Raw genomic sequence first — 14,700 nt, forward strand, 5'->3', positions numbered from 1 at the left:
GCAGTGCGCTCCATGAGCGCCTTCGTCCCTACACCTCCGATCGTCTCCGATCCCCTTGGGAGAGATTCCCAAAGAGTTTGTGCGTCTTACATTTCCATCCCCTGACGCCCCATCCAGGGACTGAATGTCTGCCCTGCACCGCCCCCCCCCCCCCATTCATATGCCGAAACCTACCCCAGAAGGTGATGTATTAGGAGGCGGGGCCTTTGGAAGGTGATTAGGTCCTGGGGGTGGAGCCCTCCTGAAGGAGATTGGCGCCCTTATAAAGGGACCCAGGAGCGCTCCCTCGCCCCTTCTGCCGTGTGAGGACACAGAAGGCACCACCCGGGAACCAGACACCAAATCTGCTGGCGCCTTGATCTTGGACTCAGCCTCCAGAACCGTGAGAAACCAGTGCTGCTGTTACAAGCCACAGGCTCTATGGTGATCTTTACAGCAACCCGGACAGACCGAGTCGGCCCCCAACACACAGTGGGCCTGACCAGTCGTCGCCTTCTGCGACCTGTTTTGGGAATAATCAGAACGCAGGCCCTACCTCTCGGTCCCAGGCGAAGGGCCCTTTGTCGCCGGCCGTCTTGGCGATGGTGGTCCAGTTCTGCGGCTGGGAACTGCAGAGGGCCATGTCGGCCGTCAGGGAGTACGTGTACGTGAACAGCCCGTTCACCTCCAGCAGGACGTACTCGGCCTTGACCACCTCCTGGAACTTTCCTTCCCTCCACCTGGGACACACCATGCACAGGTGAGGCTCCTGGGGGGCCGTCAGGGGTGGGGGAGGCTGGGGGCCCTGATGTGTTGTGAGACCATCTGGGGGTGGTGGGAGGTGGCAGGGCAGGGCCACCCCCACCGCCCACCAGGCTGACACTTCTGGGACCGTCAACGCGGATATGCAGTGGCAGGTGGTGACAGGACGCTGACGGGGTCGGGGTCGGGGACTGGGGGTTGCTTATTTTTTGACACCTGTAAACATTCCAGAGGTATACATTTAGGGCGGTGAATTAAGGTTTTTCTAAATCCTTATTTGGGGGAGAATTCCCTAGTGGTCCAGTAGTTAGGGGTCCGGGATTCCACTGCCGCGTACCCGGCTTCCACCCCTGGACGGGGAACTAAGGTACCCGCAAGACGCGGGGGGCCAAAAAAAAGAAAAACAAAACTTATTTTTGGATGCACGTTTGTCTCCTGCCAGGTTGGGGCTTACACCCCTGCTCTGATGGAACCCTTCCCTTCTTCCTCACCCCAGGCCGGCAGGCACCCCACCACGTGGCAGCTCTGAGTTAGGGGCATGCCCGGCCCACAGTCTCACCTGGGTGTGGGACTGAGGCCACGAGGAGCTAACACGTGACGTTCTAATGAACCTAAGTGTTGCCACGTGTGAGTGGTTTCTACCACCGTTCAGTCCGTCAACAACTATTTAGTGCAGTGGTCTGCGGGGGGCGGTGTGGGGGTGGGGACGGAATGAAGGAAGACAGAATCCATGGAAGGGGGCAGAGCGAGTGGCATGGCCTGAAATGTGTCCCCCAAATTCCTATGTGAAGCCCTAACCCCCGTGCGACTGGATTTGGAGGTGGGGCCTTTAACGAGGCAATCGAAGTTGAGTGAGGTCATAAGGGTGGGCCCTGATGCCACGGGAAGTGGCAGCCTCTGCGGCCAAGGAGAGAGGCCTGGGGGAAGCAGCCTGCCCACACCTTGAACTTGGACTTCCGGCCTCTAGGACTGTGAGAAAGTCAGCGTCTGCTGTTTAAGCTCTCCAATCTGTGGTGTTTTGTTAAGGCCGCCGAGCTAAGACGGGCAAGGGGAGGGGATGTGTGAGCTGAGAGCTACGGAGGGAAAAGGCAGGGAGAGGATGCGGCCAGAGCAAAGGGGTGGAGGGGGCTCTGGGGGCCTGTGATGATGGTAAGGGCGGTGGGGGGCTGGCGGGGTGGTGGACTGGGGGGTGGGTCCTCACAGTTCCACCACCGGCTTCCATGGGGTGTCGTAGTAGACGAGGATGGGGCAGCCCAGCTTCTCGTAGTGGTAAGGCACCTCCAGGTCCTCCGTGGCCTTCTGACCCCGGAAGCTGGGGTCGTAGGCTTCCCTGTGGGAGAGCAGGACACAGGTACGGGCGAGCTCCCGCCAGGCGCCCGGACGTCCACCCACCCACAGCCCCGCTTCTTCCCTGCACATGGGGTCACGATCGTGGAGGCGTGTCTGAGCGGGGGATTCAGAGTCCTGGTCGAAATGACCTTGGGACCCCTGCGGTGGTTGACATTCTGGTCCACTTAGCTGGGCCACAGCACCTCGACTGTGGTCAGATGTGATTCTGGGTGTTTCTGTGAGGCTCTTCTTTGGGGCAGAGGTTAATATTGAAATCAGTAAAGCAGTGCTCTTCCTAATGTGGGTGCAGCTGGAGGCCTGAGTAGAACAGACATGGGCCTCCCCCAGCAAGAAAGGAGTCGGCCTGCAGATGGCCTTGAACTAGAACTACAACTCTTCCCTGAGCTGCCAGCCCCCAGCCTCCCCCGTCAGACTGTGGACTCACCAGACCTCTACAGTCCGGGAACCAAGTCCTTAAAATAAATCTCTGTCTTTGTCACTCTGTCTCTGTCTCTTTGTGCCTCTGTGTCTCTCTGTCTCACACATACATCCTGGGGCTTCTCTCTCTCTGGAGACCCTGACTCACACACTCTCACGCCCCCAGGCTCTCTGGCTGCAGCCTCACTGGTTGGCAAGTCCAGCAGGGCCAGTTTCCGTCTCGGCCCTGGGTCTGGATGGGGGAGGGACTCTTGGCTTGTGTTGGAGGGGGGAGGGTCACGTCGTATGAGACCCACGAGTGTCTCCCCATGCCAGGGGGCTGGTGGTGTGCACCAGTGTGGGAGGGGCTCTCTGTGCCGCCCTGCAGAGGGGGTCACTTTGGCCGGCCACCCCCTCCTGCCTTGGCTGGACAGTGTCTGGCCAACTCCGCTAGCTGGGATGAACAGGGGACCGGGCTCCAGGAGCTGGTGGCAGGCTGGGGAGGGGTCTGAAAGCTGGCCCAGCAGGTGGCAGAGCCTGTGCAGACCTGGGCCAGGGGCCCTGCCACATCACACTGATTCCCCGAAGGCCCAGCCGCCTTCCCTACCTGTCTGCTTGCTCCCTCGGATTCCCTGTGGGCTGGATATCAATTGGCAGGGTATCCATTTTAAAACGATTCTTTTTTTCCTTTCTTCAAAAAAAAATTGTTTTCTTTTCCATTACGGTTTAAAAATGATTCCTGGGACTTCCCTGGCGGTCCAGTGGTTAAGACTCTGCGCTTCCACTGCAGGGGGTTTCAATCCCTGCTGGGGCAGCTCAGATTCCGCCTGCTGGCGCGGTGCGGCCAAACACATAAATAAAAATTTAAATAATGATTCTTGATTCGCCTTTGGCTCATGTGTGTGTGTTGGCGGTGGGGGGGGGGCTCACCTCTCAATGACGTAGCTATAGTTGTCCTGAAGGGCCACGGGGTCGAGGATGCCATTGTAACAGGCTGAGATTTCACTGCGAGCAACAAAAGATGGTGAGAAGCTGCCTGAACCCATGCGGGACCAAAGAATTGTGAATTGTTCCCTTTGACATATGTTATCTCCCCATTGGTTGGATTCTGAGCCCTTTCTACCTTCTGGTTCTCCAAGATGCTCCAGGCTCATCTTTTTTTTTTTTTTTTTTTTTCAGTACGCGGGCCCTCACTGTTGTGGCCTCTCCCGTTGCGGAGCACAGGCTCCGGACGCGCAGGCTCAGCGGCCATGGCTCACGGGCCCAGCCGCTCCGCGGCATGTGGGATCTTCCCAGACCGGGGCACGAACCCGTGTCCCCTGCATCGGCAGGCGGACTCTCAACCACTGCGCCACCAGGGAAGCCCCTCCAGGCTCATCTTGAATCTTCCCTGCCTGGCCTAGAATCAGCCATTTCGCCAAGGAGCCCTAATTCCTTGTATTGGAGAATGATGTTACACGTGGAGATGTGGGAGCTGGGTGTCCTGACTTTTGAGACAATCCTTTCCCTGTTTTTCTTTGTACTGTTACCATCTGTGCATGTATCCTTAAGCAACATGCAGTCCTGCCTTGGTATCTGCAGGGGGTTGGTCCAGGATCTGCCGTAGATAACACAATCCGAGGATGCTCAGGTCCCATGGTGGGGGCCTCTGTATCCTCGGGTTCCACGGCCACAGATTCAACCAACCACGAACTTAAACGCCATCCGCCCTTGGCTGGTTGAATCCGCGGATGCGGAACCTGCAGATACAAGGGCTGACTGTAGTTTATTTTTGCCTGATTTTGGATTTTTTTTTTCTGTGCCACCCAGCTTGTGGGATCTTAGTTCCCCAACCAGGGATGGAACCTGTGCCCCTTGCAGTGGAAGTGCAGAGTCCTAACCACTGGACTGCCAGGGAATGCCCCTGATTTTGGACTTTTAAGACTAGAATCATGCTGTGTATTCTTTTGATTCCACGCCCACGTTTGTACGATCCATCCAGGCAATTCTGCCCCGTTCGTTTTCACTGCTGTGACATTCTGTTGTATCAAAACCCTGCACTGGGTTTACCCATCCTTCTGTCGATGGACATTTCAGTTGGCCTGCTTCCAGCTTGGAGCTATTCAGAATAATGCTGCTGAGAACATTCTGGAACCTAGATCAGTGCAGACGTGCATGAGTGGAATTGCTAGTGGAAAGAAGTGCTTTCCAAAGCAGCCGAAAAATGTACACGCCCACCAGCAATGTCTGGGGGCTCCTGAGGCTGCCAGGGGGTTCCCATCCTTAGAGTACTACTTTCCAGGCTTTGTCAATTCTGCCATGCTCGTGCTGAATATCGGTCTCTAACGTAGCTTTCATTTTCATTTTCCTATGAAATTGACCACTTTTTCAACACCTTTTCGTGTTTATCAGCCTTTCCCCCCCCTTTTTTGGGAGTGCCTGCTCAAGCCTTTTGCCCATTTTTTTCTATTCGTTTGTCTTTTTTTTTTCCTGATTCGTAGGAATTCTTTATAAATTCTGGATACAAGTCCTTTTTTAGTTACACGTGTGGCAAATACCTTTCCCACTCTCTTTATGGCAGCAGCTTTGAAAATATTGTTTTAAAGACTTTCCTGCACATATGTTCTAAATACTGATAACATCATTTATTGACTCAATAAAGCGTTTCCCTTTTGGGGGGAGAATCTGGTGAAACCATCACTTGACTTTATTATTGCCCCATGCAGTGGAGCGTTGAGGCTGGCTCTTACTAGCTCTGAGAGCCAGCTGTTATATCCTCAGGAGTTTCATGAGCCAGTAGAGACTCACTTTGGTAGTGATCTATAGGCTCCATGGGAGCATTTACACCACGGGAATTGGCAAATGCTACAAATCCGGGCTCCCCCGGAACTGGCTGTCGCCCATTTGCTGGCCCACCACCGCCTGAAGGGGAGACCGTGTGGCAGTTTGGCCAGTCTTCAGGGGTTCTTCCTTTCTTTTTCTTGGTTTCTCATGGCTGCGTTCTCTGCAGTAACTATGGATCCTGGAGGCAAATTTCCTCAAATTTTCAGCAGGCGATTAAACCCAAAATCTCTGAGCAGTTTTATAAATTTATTTATTTATTTTTGGCTGCATTGGATCTTCGTTGCTGTGCACGGGCTTTCTCTAGTTGCGGCAAGCGGGAGCTACTCTTCGTTGAGGTGCGCGGGCTTCTTATTGCGGTGGCTTCTCTTGTTGCAGAGCACGGGCTCTAGGCACACGGGATTCAGTAGTTGTGGCACGCGGGCTCCGTAGTTGTGGCTCGCGGGCTCTAGAGCGCAGGCTCAGTAGTTGTGGCTCACGGGCTGAGTTGCTTCGCGGCATGTGGGATCTTCCCGGACCAGGGCTCGAACCCGTGTCCCCTGCATTGGCAGGTGGATTCCTAACCACTGTACCACCAGGGAAGCCCAGCCCTCTCTGAGCAATTTTAATCAAAATGAGGAACTCAGGGACTAAAAGGGAGAAAGGGAATGAGCAAAGGATGAGGGAGCAGGGAGAACATGTAAATTTCACCAAGTCGGTGTGGAGGAGGCAGCCACCCACTGTAGACCCTAACTTAATCTGTTAGGATTAATTCTTGAGCTGTTCGTTATGGAAATGTTAAACATATGTAAAAGCAGACAGAGTAGTGTCACCCGACTTTAGCAGTTGTGAAGCAATGGTGACCATCTCATCCAGTCCCCACTCCCCACCTCGCCACCCCCCAACTTCTCCCCTCCCCACCCCATATCGACATACTCACTTCTGAATGACGATCTTCTTCTCCAGGTCACAACCGACTGAAATGAGGGCTGTCTGCAGCGGCGGGGGGATGTGGGGTGGAGAGACAAAGAGGGGATGAGGATGCTGACCCCGGTCAGCGAGGGCACCATGAAAGCCCACGAGGGGGCGCACTTGACGCAGCCGGGACCAGAAACCCTGCGCCTGGGTCGCAATGTGGTGTCCAGGTGCCTAGGACTCACAGAGTCAAACCCTAAGAGCCTGCCTGATCTATGGGGCACCGCTAAGGTCCCGCCATCTGATAACCCCCAGCTAGTACACCTGCTCCGAGGTTGGGGAGTCCTGAGGCACAGCCCTGGGGGAAGACGATGGGGAAGGGGCAGTGACCTTGGCAACCAGGGCAGAATCACCTCCATTTCCAGATCCTGAGTGTGAGCTTAGCCAGCCCCTAGGGGACAAGCCAGCCAAGGCCTGCTGTCATCAGTCTTAACACTAAGGACAAAGAGTATGGGACAGGGGCTTCCCTGGTGGCACAGTGGTTGAGAGTCCGCCTGCCGATGCAGGGGACACGGGTTCGTGCCCCGGTCCGGGAAGATCCCACATGCCGCGGAGCGGCTGGGCCCGTGAGCCGTGGCCGCTGAGCCTGCGCGTCCGAAGCCTGTGCTCCGCAACGGGAGAGGCCACCACAGTGAGAGGCCCGCGTACCGCAAAAAAAAAAAAAAAAAAAAAGAGTATGGGACAGCAAAAGTTTTGGTCATACCAGTGGCTTAAGATCCAAGCACGAAATTTCTTTGTTGGCTATGTCCAGAGTGATGGTTGATATCGTGGGTCTCTTTATGCTGCAAGGCAATGGGAGTGTGTGTTATTGCAGTAAAAAGCATCGACAACCCCCCCATTCATTTATCTATCCTTCCACCCATCCATCCACCCATCCATCCACCCATCCATCCACCCCATCCCCCCATCCATTTCTCCATTCACTCATTCATCTGTTCATCCAGTCGGTCCAGTATATTGACCAAGAACATCTGCTCACACATGGTGGCACCACCCTCCCTCTAGTTTCTACCTCTTCTTGAGTCAGTTTTGTTAATTTATATATAATTACTTATTGAAAAGAGCATCTGAGCCCCAGTTTTATTATCACCTAGCTGCATATAATGTTTTCTCATTGTTCTTTGAACAGGTTCGGTGTCCATACTTTTATTTTCATTTTTCATTCCTATTGTTCATTTTAATTCTGTCTTTTCTCCATCAGGATTGTGGTGTCTTCTGAAGAACCAGCTTTATCTTACGTCTTGACTCTATGCTGTCTTTTTGTTCTCTATTTAATACATTCCATATTGTATCATGATTCATTCCCTCCCCATGATTTCTTTTTGTTGTCCCCCTAGGTCCTTATGTTAAATATTTAGTTTATTTATCACTAGGTCCATTTTTTCTCCTCATAATAAAAGTGCTTGGGCTATACATTTTTTCTCTGAATATATTTGAGCTGAATTCTTTGATTCAGAGGTTATTTACACGGTGTTTCTTTTACATATATATATATAATTTTTTGAGAAACTACCATTTGTTAAGAGTTTTAAAAACATTTATTTTATTGAAGTATAATTTACAAAGTTGTGTTAATTTCTGCTGTACAGCAAAGTGATTCAGTTATACATATATATATATTGTTTTAAAAAAATTTTATTTTATTTATTTATTTTTGGCTGCGTTGGGTCTTCGTTGCTGCGCGCGGGCTTTCTCTAGTTGCCACGAGCTGGCTTCTCACTGTGGTGGCTTCTCTTGTTGTAGAGCACAGGCTCTAGGCATGTGGACTTCAGTAGTTGTGGCTCGCGGGCTCTAGAGCGAGGGCTCAGTAGTTGCGGTGCATGGGCTTAGTTGCTCCGCGGCACGTGGGATCTTCCCAGACCAGGGCTTGAACCCATGTCCCCTGCATTAGCAGGCATATTCTTAACCACTGCGCCACCAGGGAAGCCCTGTATATATATTCTTTTTCAGATTCTTTTCCATTATGGTTTATCACAGGATATTGAATCTACTTCTTGTGCTATACAGTAGGGGCTTGTTGTTCACCCATCCTGTATTATAATAGTTTGCATCTGCTAACCTCAAACTCCCAACCCATCCCTCCCCCACCTCCCCCTTCCCCTTTGCAACCACAAGTCTGTTCTCTATATCTGAGTCTGTTTCTATTTCGTAAATAAGTCCATTTGTGTCACAGTTTAGAGTCTACAAATAAGTGATATCATATGGTATTTGTCTCCCTGTAAGAGTTTAATCGTTCTTGCCTGACTGTCCTTGGAGTGGGGGAGTCTGGGTCTTGGCCCTGATTCCTTGGCTCCTGCTAAGGGGACACCCTGGGGCCACCCACCACTACCATCCGGTGATGACGTACCTGGAGGTGAAGTTGGGGTCAGCCCTGCCCCAGTGTTGCTGCTGCCTCAGTGAAATGTTCTGCGGAAGCAAGAGAGAAAATGCAACTGCAGCAGTGGAGCAGCCCCGGGTGGTCCCGCAATCAGGGCTCAGGAGAGACGGAGGGCAGGATGGGGGTGTTGGGAGGAGGAACCCGGGAGCCACCCAGCCTGCCTCTGGGTCTAAGCCCGTGAAAGGCTTCTGGAAGCTCATGGGAATGACCCCCCTGCTCCAAGCTCCCTGCGTTTGTCCCGGGGACCCACAGCGGGGCGTGACTTACTTTCCCCTCCTACTTAGCTGTGATGTGACATGGTCTGATCCAAAGAGTTTGTTGTGGTCTGGGGTCAAGTCCCAACTCCCTGCTGTGACTGCGAGGCCTGGCTCTGCCCTATGGATCCCCCAGACCCGTATTTGGCCAAGACCCTCCCGGTGGCCCTGGCTTGCCTCCTGATTCCAGGGTTTACCCAGATAACTCAGGTCTCACGCCCTCCCCGGGTGGGTCAGGCGCCCCGCCACATCCTCCTTGCCCCTTCTGTGTGACACCTGACGCCCTCACTCTCTGGGGGACTGCGGCCTGCCTGGGGTGGGGGAGGGGCAGGGTCTGTGTCCCCTCAAAATTCTGCAGCACCTTATCTGGGTGTGTGTAAGGAAGGGAAGCAGGAAGGAGGTCCGACGAGGGACACCCTGAGGGGGCTGGACCTGGCTGGGCCAGTGGGTCAAGGCCGAGCCCCTCTCCTGTTGATCCGAGTTGGAGGGGGGGGAGGGGCGACCTCACCAGCCTGTGTTTGGTGTTCCCATCGTAGGTGTAGCCGTCCTCGTAGATGACAGCCTGCAGCCCCAGGGAATGGGGGTTGCTCACCATCACCTGGGGGCGGGATGGGAGACGCACGCTCTGTACGGCGCCAGCAGGCCAGCAGGCACGGCGGGGAGCAGCTGGGGGCGCACCCACAGGTGACCCCGGTCCCCCTTCAAACTGAAGACTCAGCTTGCTCTGCAAACGCAGCTGCCAGCTCCATCCCCAGATGCACCCCCCCACACCCCTTGTCATCTACACCCCCTAACTGTGGCTCTGAGTCCCGTTGTGCAGACAGCCTGGGGTTGCAACCCTGCAAGACCCAGAACTGTCCCTGGTGCGCGGAGGGGCCCGTCCTGCGGGGGGGGGGGGTGATGAGAGAGCACAAGGCAAGAGCCAGCCTGGCGCCCCCTCGCGGGCCCTGGTCCCAGCTGGCTAGACATCCCCTTGCATCCTTACACTGGTCCACCCCCCTGTTTTCAGCTCGATTGTTTGCACCAAGAGTCCAGGCTTGGACACGTGGGTTTCAGCTCCAGGAACGCCCACTGTTTTTCAGGCATCCCCTCCAGGAGGGAAGCCGGCGCTGGCTGAGCTGAGAGGGAGGAAAGGGCATTTTTGGAAAGGTTCTGGGGCAGCTCCGAAGACGGGTGGAGAGCCGGCACAGAGGGAGTGGGAGAGGAGGCTGGGCCGGCAGGTGCACAGCCACGGCCAGGCATGTGGACCCTAGTGAGGAAGAAGGGGAGTTTCTAGGGGCTTCCTGGGTGAGCGTGTCTTCCGGGGGGATGCCAGGGAATTTCCAGAGCCTGGGAATTGTGGGCACAGGACGTGAGGCCAAGGCTGCTAGGGATGCCAGGTGTCAGAAACACTTGTCAAACAGATAAAGCATGCTTACTAGTGGGACGGGTGATGTGCTGGGCCGGGGTATCATGAGGGCCGTCAACTCCAACTCACTGTTCATATCAATGGTATACATTTTATTTTCAAATTCTCCCTGCAGAAGTTCCACCTAGTTAGAAATGCAAAAAAAAAAAAAAAGAAAAAATCCATCAGTCAGTCATTCAATCCATCAGATCAAGCCTCTGTTCCCCAAACTACAGGGCAAGTGGTCAGTGGCAGGAGGGGGCTCCCCAGGGATGGAACCTTCCAGTCTCTTGGGCGCAGCAACCTGGGCTGTCACTCAAGCCACTGTCTTCGCCGCTAGACCCTGCACCCGCAGAAGACCCTCAAGGTTCCCCCCACCCCCGGACACAGCCCCTCTTCTCTCCCGAAGTACCCTGGCCCCTCCACTCCCTGCCTAACTTCTTGCAGTAATTGCCTGCTTGCGTTTCTTCCTAGAATTATTGCCAAGCGTGCATCCCTAGATGATATAATTTTTCTGTTGGCGAACATTTTGTCTTTTTAAGTCTCTTTCAATCCACAGCTTCCCCTCCCTCCCTTATCATTTTCATTTCTAGGCATCTTTGAAGAACCCAGACCGTGGGACCTGTAGATTTCCCACTGTCTGGGTTTCCCTGGGGCAGATGGACACACGTTCCTATGTGCTCTGCCTTTTTGGCAGGTTGGTGGCTGGATCCATCAGATTACAGTGGGATCGAGTTGGCAAGACCCAGCAGGTGAATGACATTCCGTAGGTGGCACGTAATGGCCCGCTGTCTCTCTTTTCCGACACTGGGGTTGCCACAGGGCAATACCTTATCATTTTGTTTTCATGTATTCACCGGAATAATTTTATAAAGAGACCCTTTCCCTGTGCTGACCCATTACAAGGGTGTGAAGGAGAAGAGGAGAAATGCTTGCATCTTGCCTTTTATTTATCCCCTTTTTGTTGTTGTTGTTGCTGTGCGTGGGCTCTCTCTAGTTGCAGAGAGTGGGGGCTACTCTTCGTTGCGGTGCGTGGGCTTCTCATTGTGGTGGCTTCTCTTGTTGCAGAGCACGGGCTCTAGGCATGTGGGCTTCAGTAGTTGTGGCTCGCGGGCCCTAGAGCACAGGCTCAGTAGTTGCAGCGCATGGGCTTAGTTGCTCTGTGGCATGTGGGATCTTCCCAGACCAGGGCTCAAACCCGTGTCCCCTGCATTGGCAGGCGGATTCTTAACCACTGCGCCGCCACCTCGTAAGCCCTATTGATCCCATTTTTAATACAGTGGGTTGGTTGCCTGCCGTGCTAGGAGGGGAACCAATAAGTTGCTTCTGATTCCAGGTCTGGGGTTGGCAAGGAATGACAAGGTTAACTGAAATGTCCTGTCCTGGCAACAGGACTCATGATTGCCTGTGTGCATCCTGGTCTCCTGGTGAAGGTGGTGTCTGCCAGGCTATTTACCCCGTCCAGACTCTATTCTTTTCTTTTCTTTTTTTAATTTATTTATTTTTGGCTGTGTTGGGTCTTCGTTTCTGTGCGAGGGCTTTCTCTAGTTGCGGTGAGCGGGGGCCACTCTTCATCGCGGTGCGCGGGCCTCTCACTATCGCGGCCTCTCTTGTTGCGGAGCACAGGCTCCAGACGCGCAGGCTCGGTAGTTGTGGCTGACGGGCCCAGTTGCTCCGCGGCATGTGGGATCCTCCCAGACCAGGGCTCGAACCCATGTTCCCTGCATTGGGAGGCGGATTCTCAACCACTGCACCACCAGGGAAGCCCCAGACTTTATGCTTTAAAAGCAAATCGCTAAGGCCAGTCCGCACTCAGGCAAGGGGCATTCAACACCACCTCCTGGAGGGGAGAGTATGTACTTATGTTATTTGGAACTCCTCTGTGATGGAGAGGGGCCTCCCATCCGTTTATTTATTCAGTCATTTATTTACATCGGTATGGACTCGTGTATATTTATTTTGTATTTTAGCTTATTATCCAATACTGTGTTATTTTTGTGACTCACAACTATTTCAGCTTTCACCCATAGGATCTCGATAGGCTACATAGTCGCTTTGTCTTTTTTGGTGGGGAAACACTACTTGCTAATGCCATCTTTCTCAGAACAGTTTCAGTGGCCAAATATTTGCATAAAAGCCTTGCTGTGGCTTCCTCTCTCTCTCTCTCTCTCTCTCATTCTCTCTTTCTTTCATTTTCCTGCACTTGGCATAAAACCAGCAATTCCCAGACATGCCAGACATGTGATTTCAAAGACCCACAGGAAAATGCTCAGGGCTGGGGATTGACATGTTACTGTGGCAAGAAAAGAAAATAAGAAAAAACCCTGTTCCCACCTATGAGCACCATCATCTCATAAAAGGACGTTTTAGACAAAGTGTGTTTTATCGATAAACTGTACATGGCACAGTTGCCTTTCTTTGAGTTTTCATTTCACTGATCACCATGGACTCAAAGGCCCTTTGGAAATGGACACTCTAACATCTTTCTGGAAATGAATCCATTAGGGTCACGACCACATACTTTGCAGACATCAACCTGGAGTTGGGGATCCATGAGAATCGCCTGGATGTTCACGGGGCACTTCTGGAAATCAAAAGCTGGTGAAGTTGAGTCAGGGAGCGGGGTCAGTATCTCAAGCATGCCCACGTCAGTGAACATCAGGACCGCCTCTTTGGACCAGATGTTTTGGTCTGCAAACTAAGAGAAAAAATGACTTCTGAGATCAGCTCATTCTCATTCTTTTTTGAGGATGTAACCTTTTTCTTATGATTCATATTTAAAGAAGGTAGACCAAAAAAAAAAAAAAAAAAAAAAGAAACCCAAACCCTAAGAAACCAAAAAACCAAGCCAAGTCATAAGTACACTTTGTTGAGGCACCTACTCTTCAGGTGTAAAACTAATTGAAATTACTGTTATGTTATCACTATTGCTATTAAAAATACTATTACTATTTTAATAACTAGAGCAATTTCTTCAGAAAAAGGATCAGACAAAAGAAAACAAGAAAAAGAAGAAGAAAAAGGATCAGACATTTGAGAGGAAGACCGTTATTCCTTACCAACCAGGTAGCGCCGGAATTTTACCTACTTTGATTAGAGAACTTGACAGGATTCCCAGGCTTCCATAGTATAAATTATGCTCCTGAGTTAAAACGGCCAGTTCATTTTCATCTAGGGAAAACCAAAGAAGACAGAACAAAAATTGAAACAAGGGTTGTTTCCATGGACAAAAATGTAAAATATATTAAATATTAAAATTAGAAAATTACCCCAAATTCCATCATACAGACCAGGGGTCAGCAAATTTCTTCTTAAGGACGAGATGGGGACTTCCCTGGTGGCGCAGTGGTTAAGAATCCGCCTGCCAACGCATGGGATGTGGGTTTGATCCCTGGTCAGATCCCACAGGCCGCGGGGCAACGAAGCCTGCGTGCCACAACTACAGAGCTCGCGCGCCTCAACTAGAGAGTCTGAGTGCCACAAACCACAGAGCCCACGTGCTCTGGAGCCTGCGCACCACAACGCAAGATCCCATGTGCCTCAACGAAAGATCCCGCGTGCCGCAACAAGGAGCCGACACAGCCAAAACGGTCAATCATTCAATCAATCAATCGAAAATAAATAAAATAAAAAAGACAAGGACGTTTTCAGAAGAAGCAAGGTTTGGGGCTCTATTGACACCTGGGGCAGGGCGGTTCTTCGTGGTGGGGCCGTCGTGGCCACAGTGGGGTGTGGAGCAGCAGCCCCAGCCTCCACCCAGAAGATACCAGGAGCCCCCCGAGTCGTGATGACTACACATGCCTCCAGACACTGCCCAGTGTCCCCAGGCTGAGAGCCAGCGGTTAGATGGAGAAAAGGGATCCCTCAGGGCAGCGGTAAGCTATGGGATGAGATTCCAGATACACAAACCAGAATGCAATCCTTGCAAGTTTGGACTCTATTCTTTAGAAAATAAGGAACCAATCCAGCAATCCCACTCCTGGGCATATATCCAGAAAAGGTGAAAACGCTAATTCAAAAAGATACATGCACCCCAATGTTCACTATTTACAGCAGTCAAGACATGGAAGCAACCTAAACATCCATCAACAGATGAATGAACAAAGAAGATGTCACATATGTATATACAATGGAATATTACTCAGCCATGAAAAAAGAATGAAATAATGCCATTCGCAGCAACATGGATGGACCTAGAGGTTATCATATTAAGTGAAGTAAGTCAGAGAAAGACAAATATCATATGATACCATTTACATGTGGAATCTAAAAAAATGATACTGATGAACTTATTTACAAAATAGAAATAGACTCACAGATATAGAAAACAAATTTATGGTTACCAAAGGGGAAAAGGGGGAGGGATAAATTAGGAATTTGGGATTAACAGATACACACTACTATATATAAAATAGATAATC

At 51.8% G+C, this 14,700-nt stretch overlaps 1 protein-coding gene across 1 annotated transcript in view; it reads right to left on the reverse strand.

The window, feature by feature from the left end:
* CATSPERD (cation channel sperm associated auxiliary subunit delta) overlaps positions 1-14,700 on the reverse strand; it is a 39,526-nt gene that overhangs the window by 4,564 nt on the left and 20,262 nt on the right. Inside the window, exons 11-20 of the mRNA XM_067734074.1 lie at positions 13,368-13,450; positions 12,801-12,977; positions 10,311-10,424; positions 9,401-9,490; positions 8,609-8,667; positions 6,965-7,043; positions 6,227-6,279; positions 3,418-3,492; positions 1,943-2,071; positions 536-719 (exon numbers count right to left, since the gene is read on the reverse strand). Of these exons, the coding sequence (XP_067590175.1) occupies positions 536-719; positions 1,943-2,071; positions 3,418-3,492; positions 6,227-6,279; positions 6,965-7,043; positions 8,609-8,667; positions 9,401-9,490; positions 10,311-10,424; positions 12,801-12,977; positions 13,368-13,450 (1,043 nt within the window). The remainder of the gene's footprint in view (positions 1-535; positions 720-1,942; positions 2,072-3,417; positions 3,493-6,226; positions 6,280-6,964; positions 7,044-8,608; positions 8,668-9,400; positions 9,491-10,310; positions 10,425-12,800; positions 12,978-13,367; positions 13,451-14,700) is intronic.

The sequence above is a fragment of the Pseudorca crassidens genome, chromosome 3 (assembly GCF_039906515.1).
Source record: "Pseudorca crassidens isolate mPseCra1 chromosome 3, mPseCra1.hap1, whole genome shotgun sequence".
Classification (NCBI taxonomy): domain Eukaryota; kingdom Metazoa; phylum Chordata; class Mammalia; order Artiodactyla; family Delphinidae; genus Pseudorca; species Pseudorca crassidens.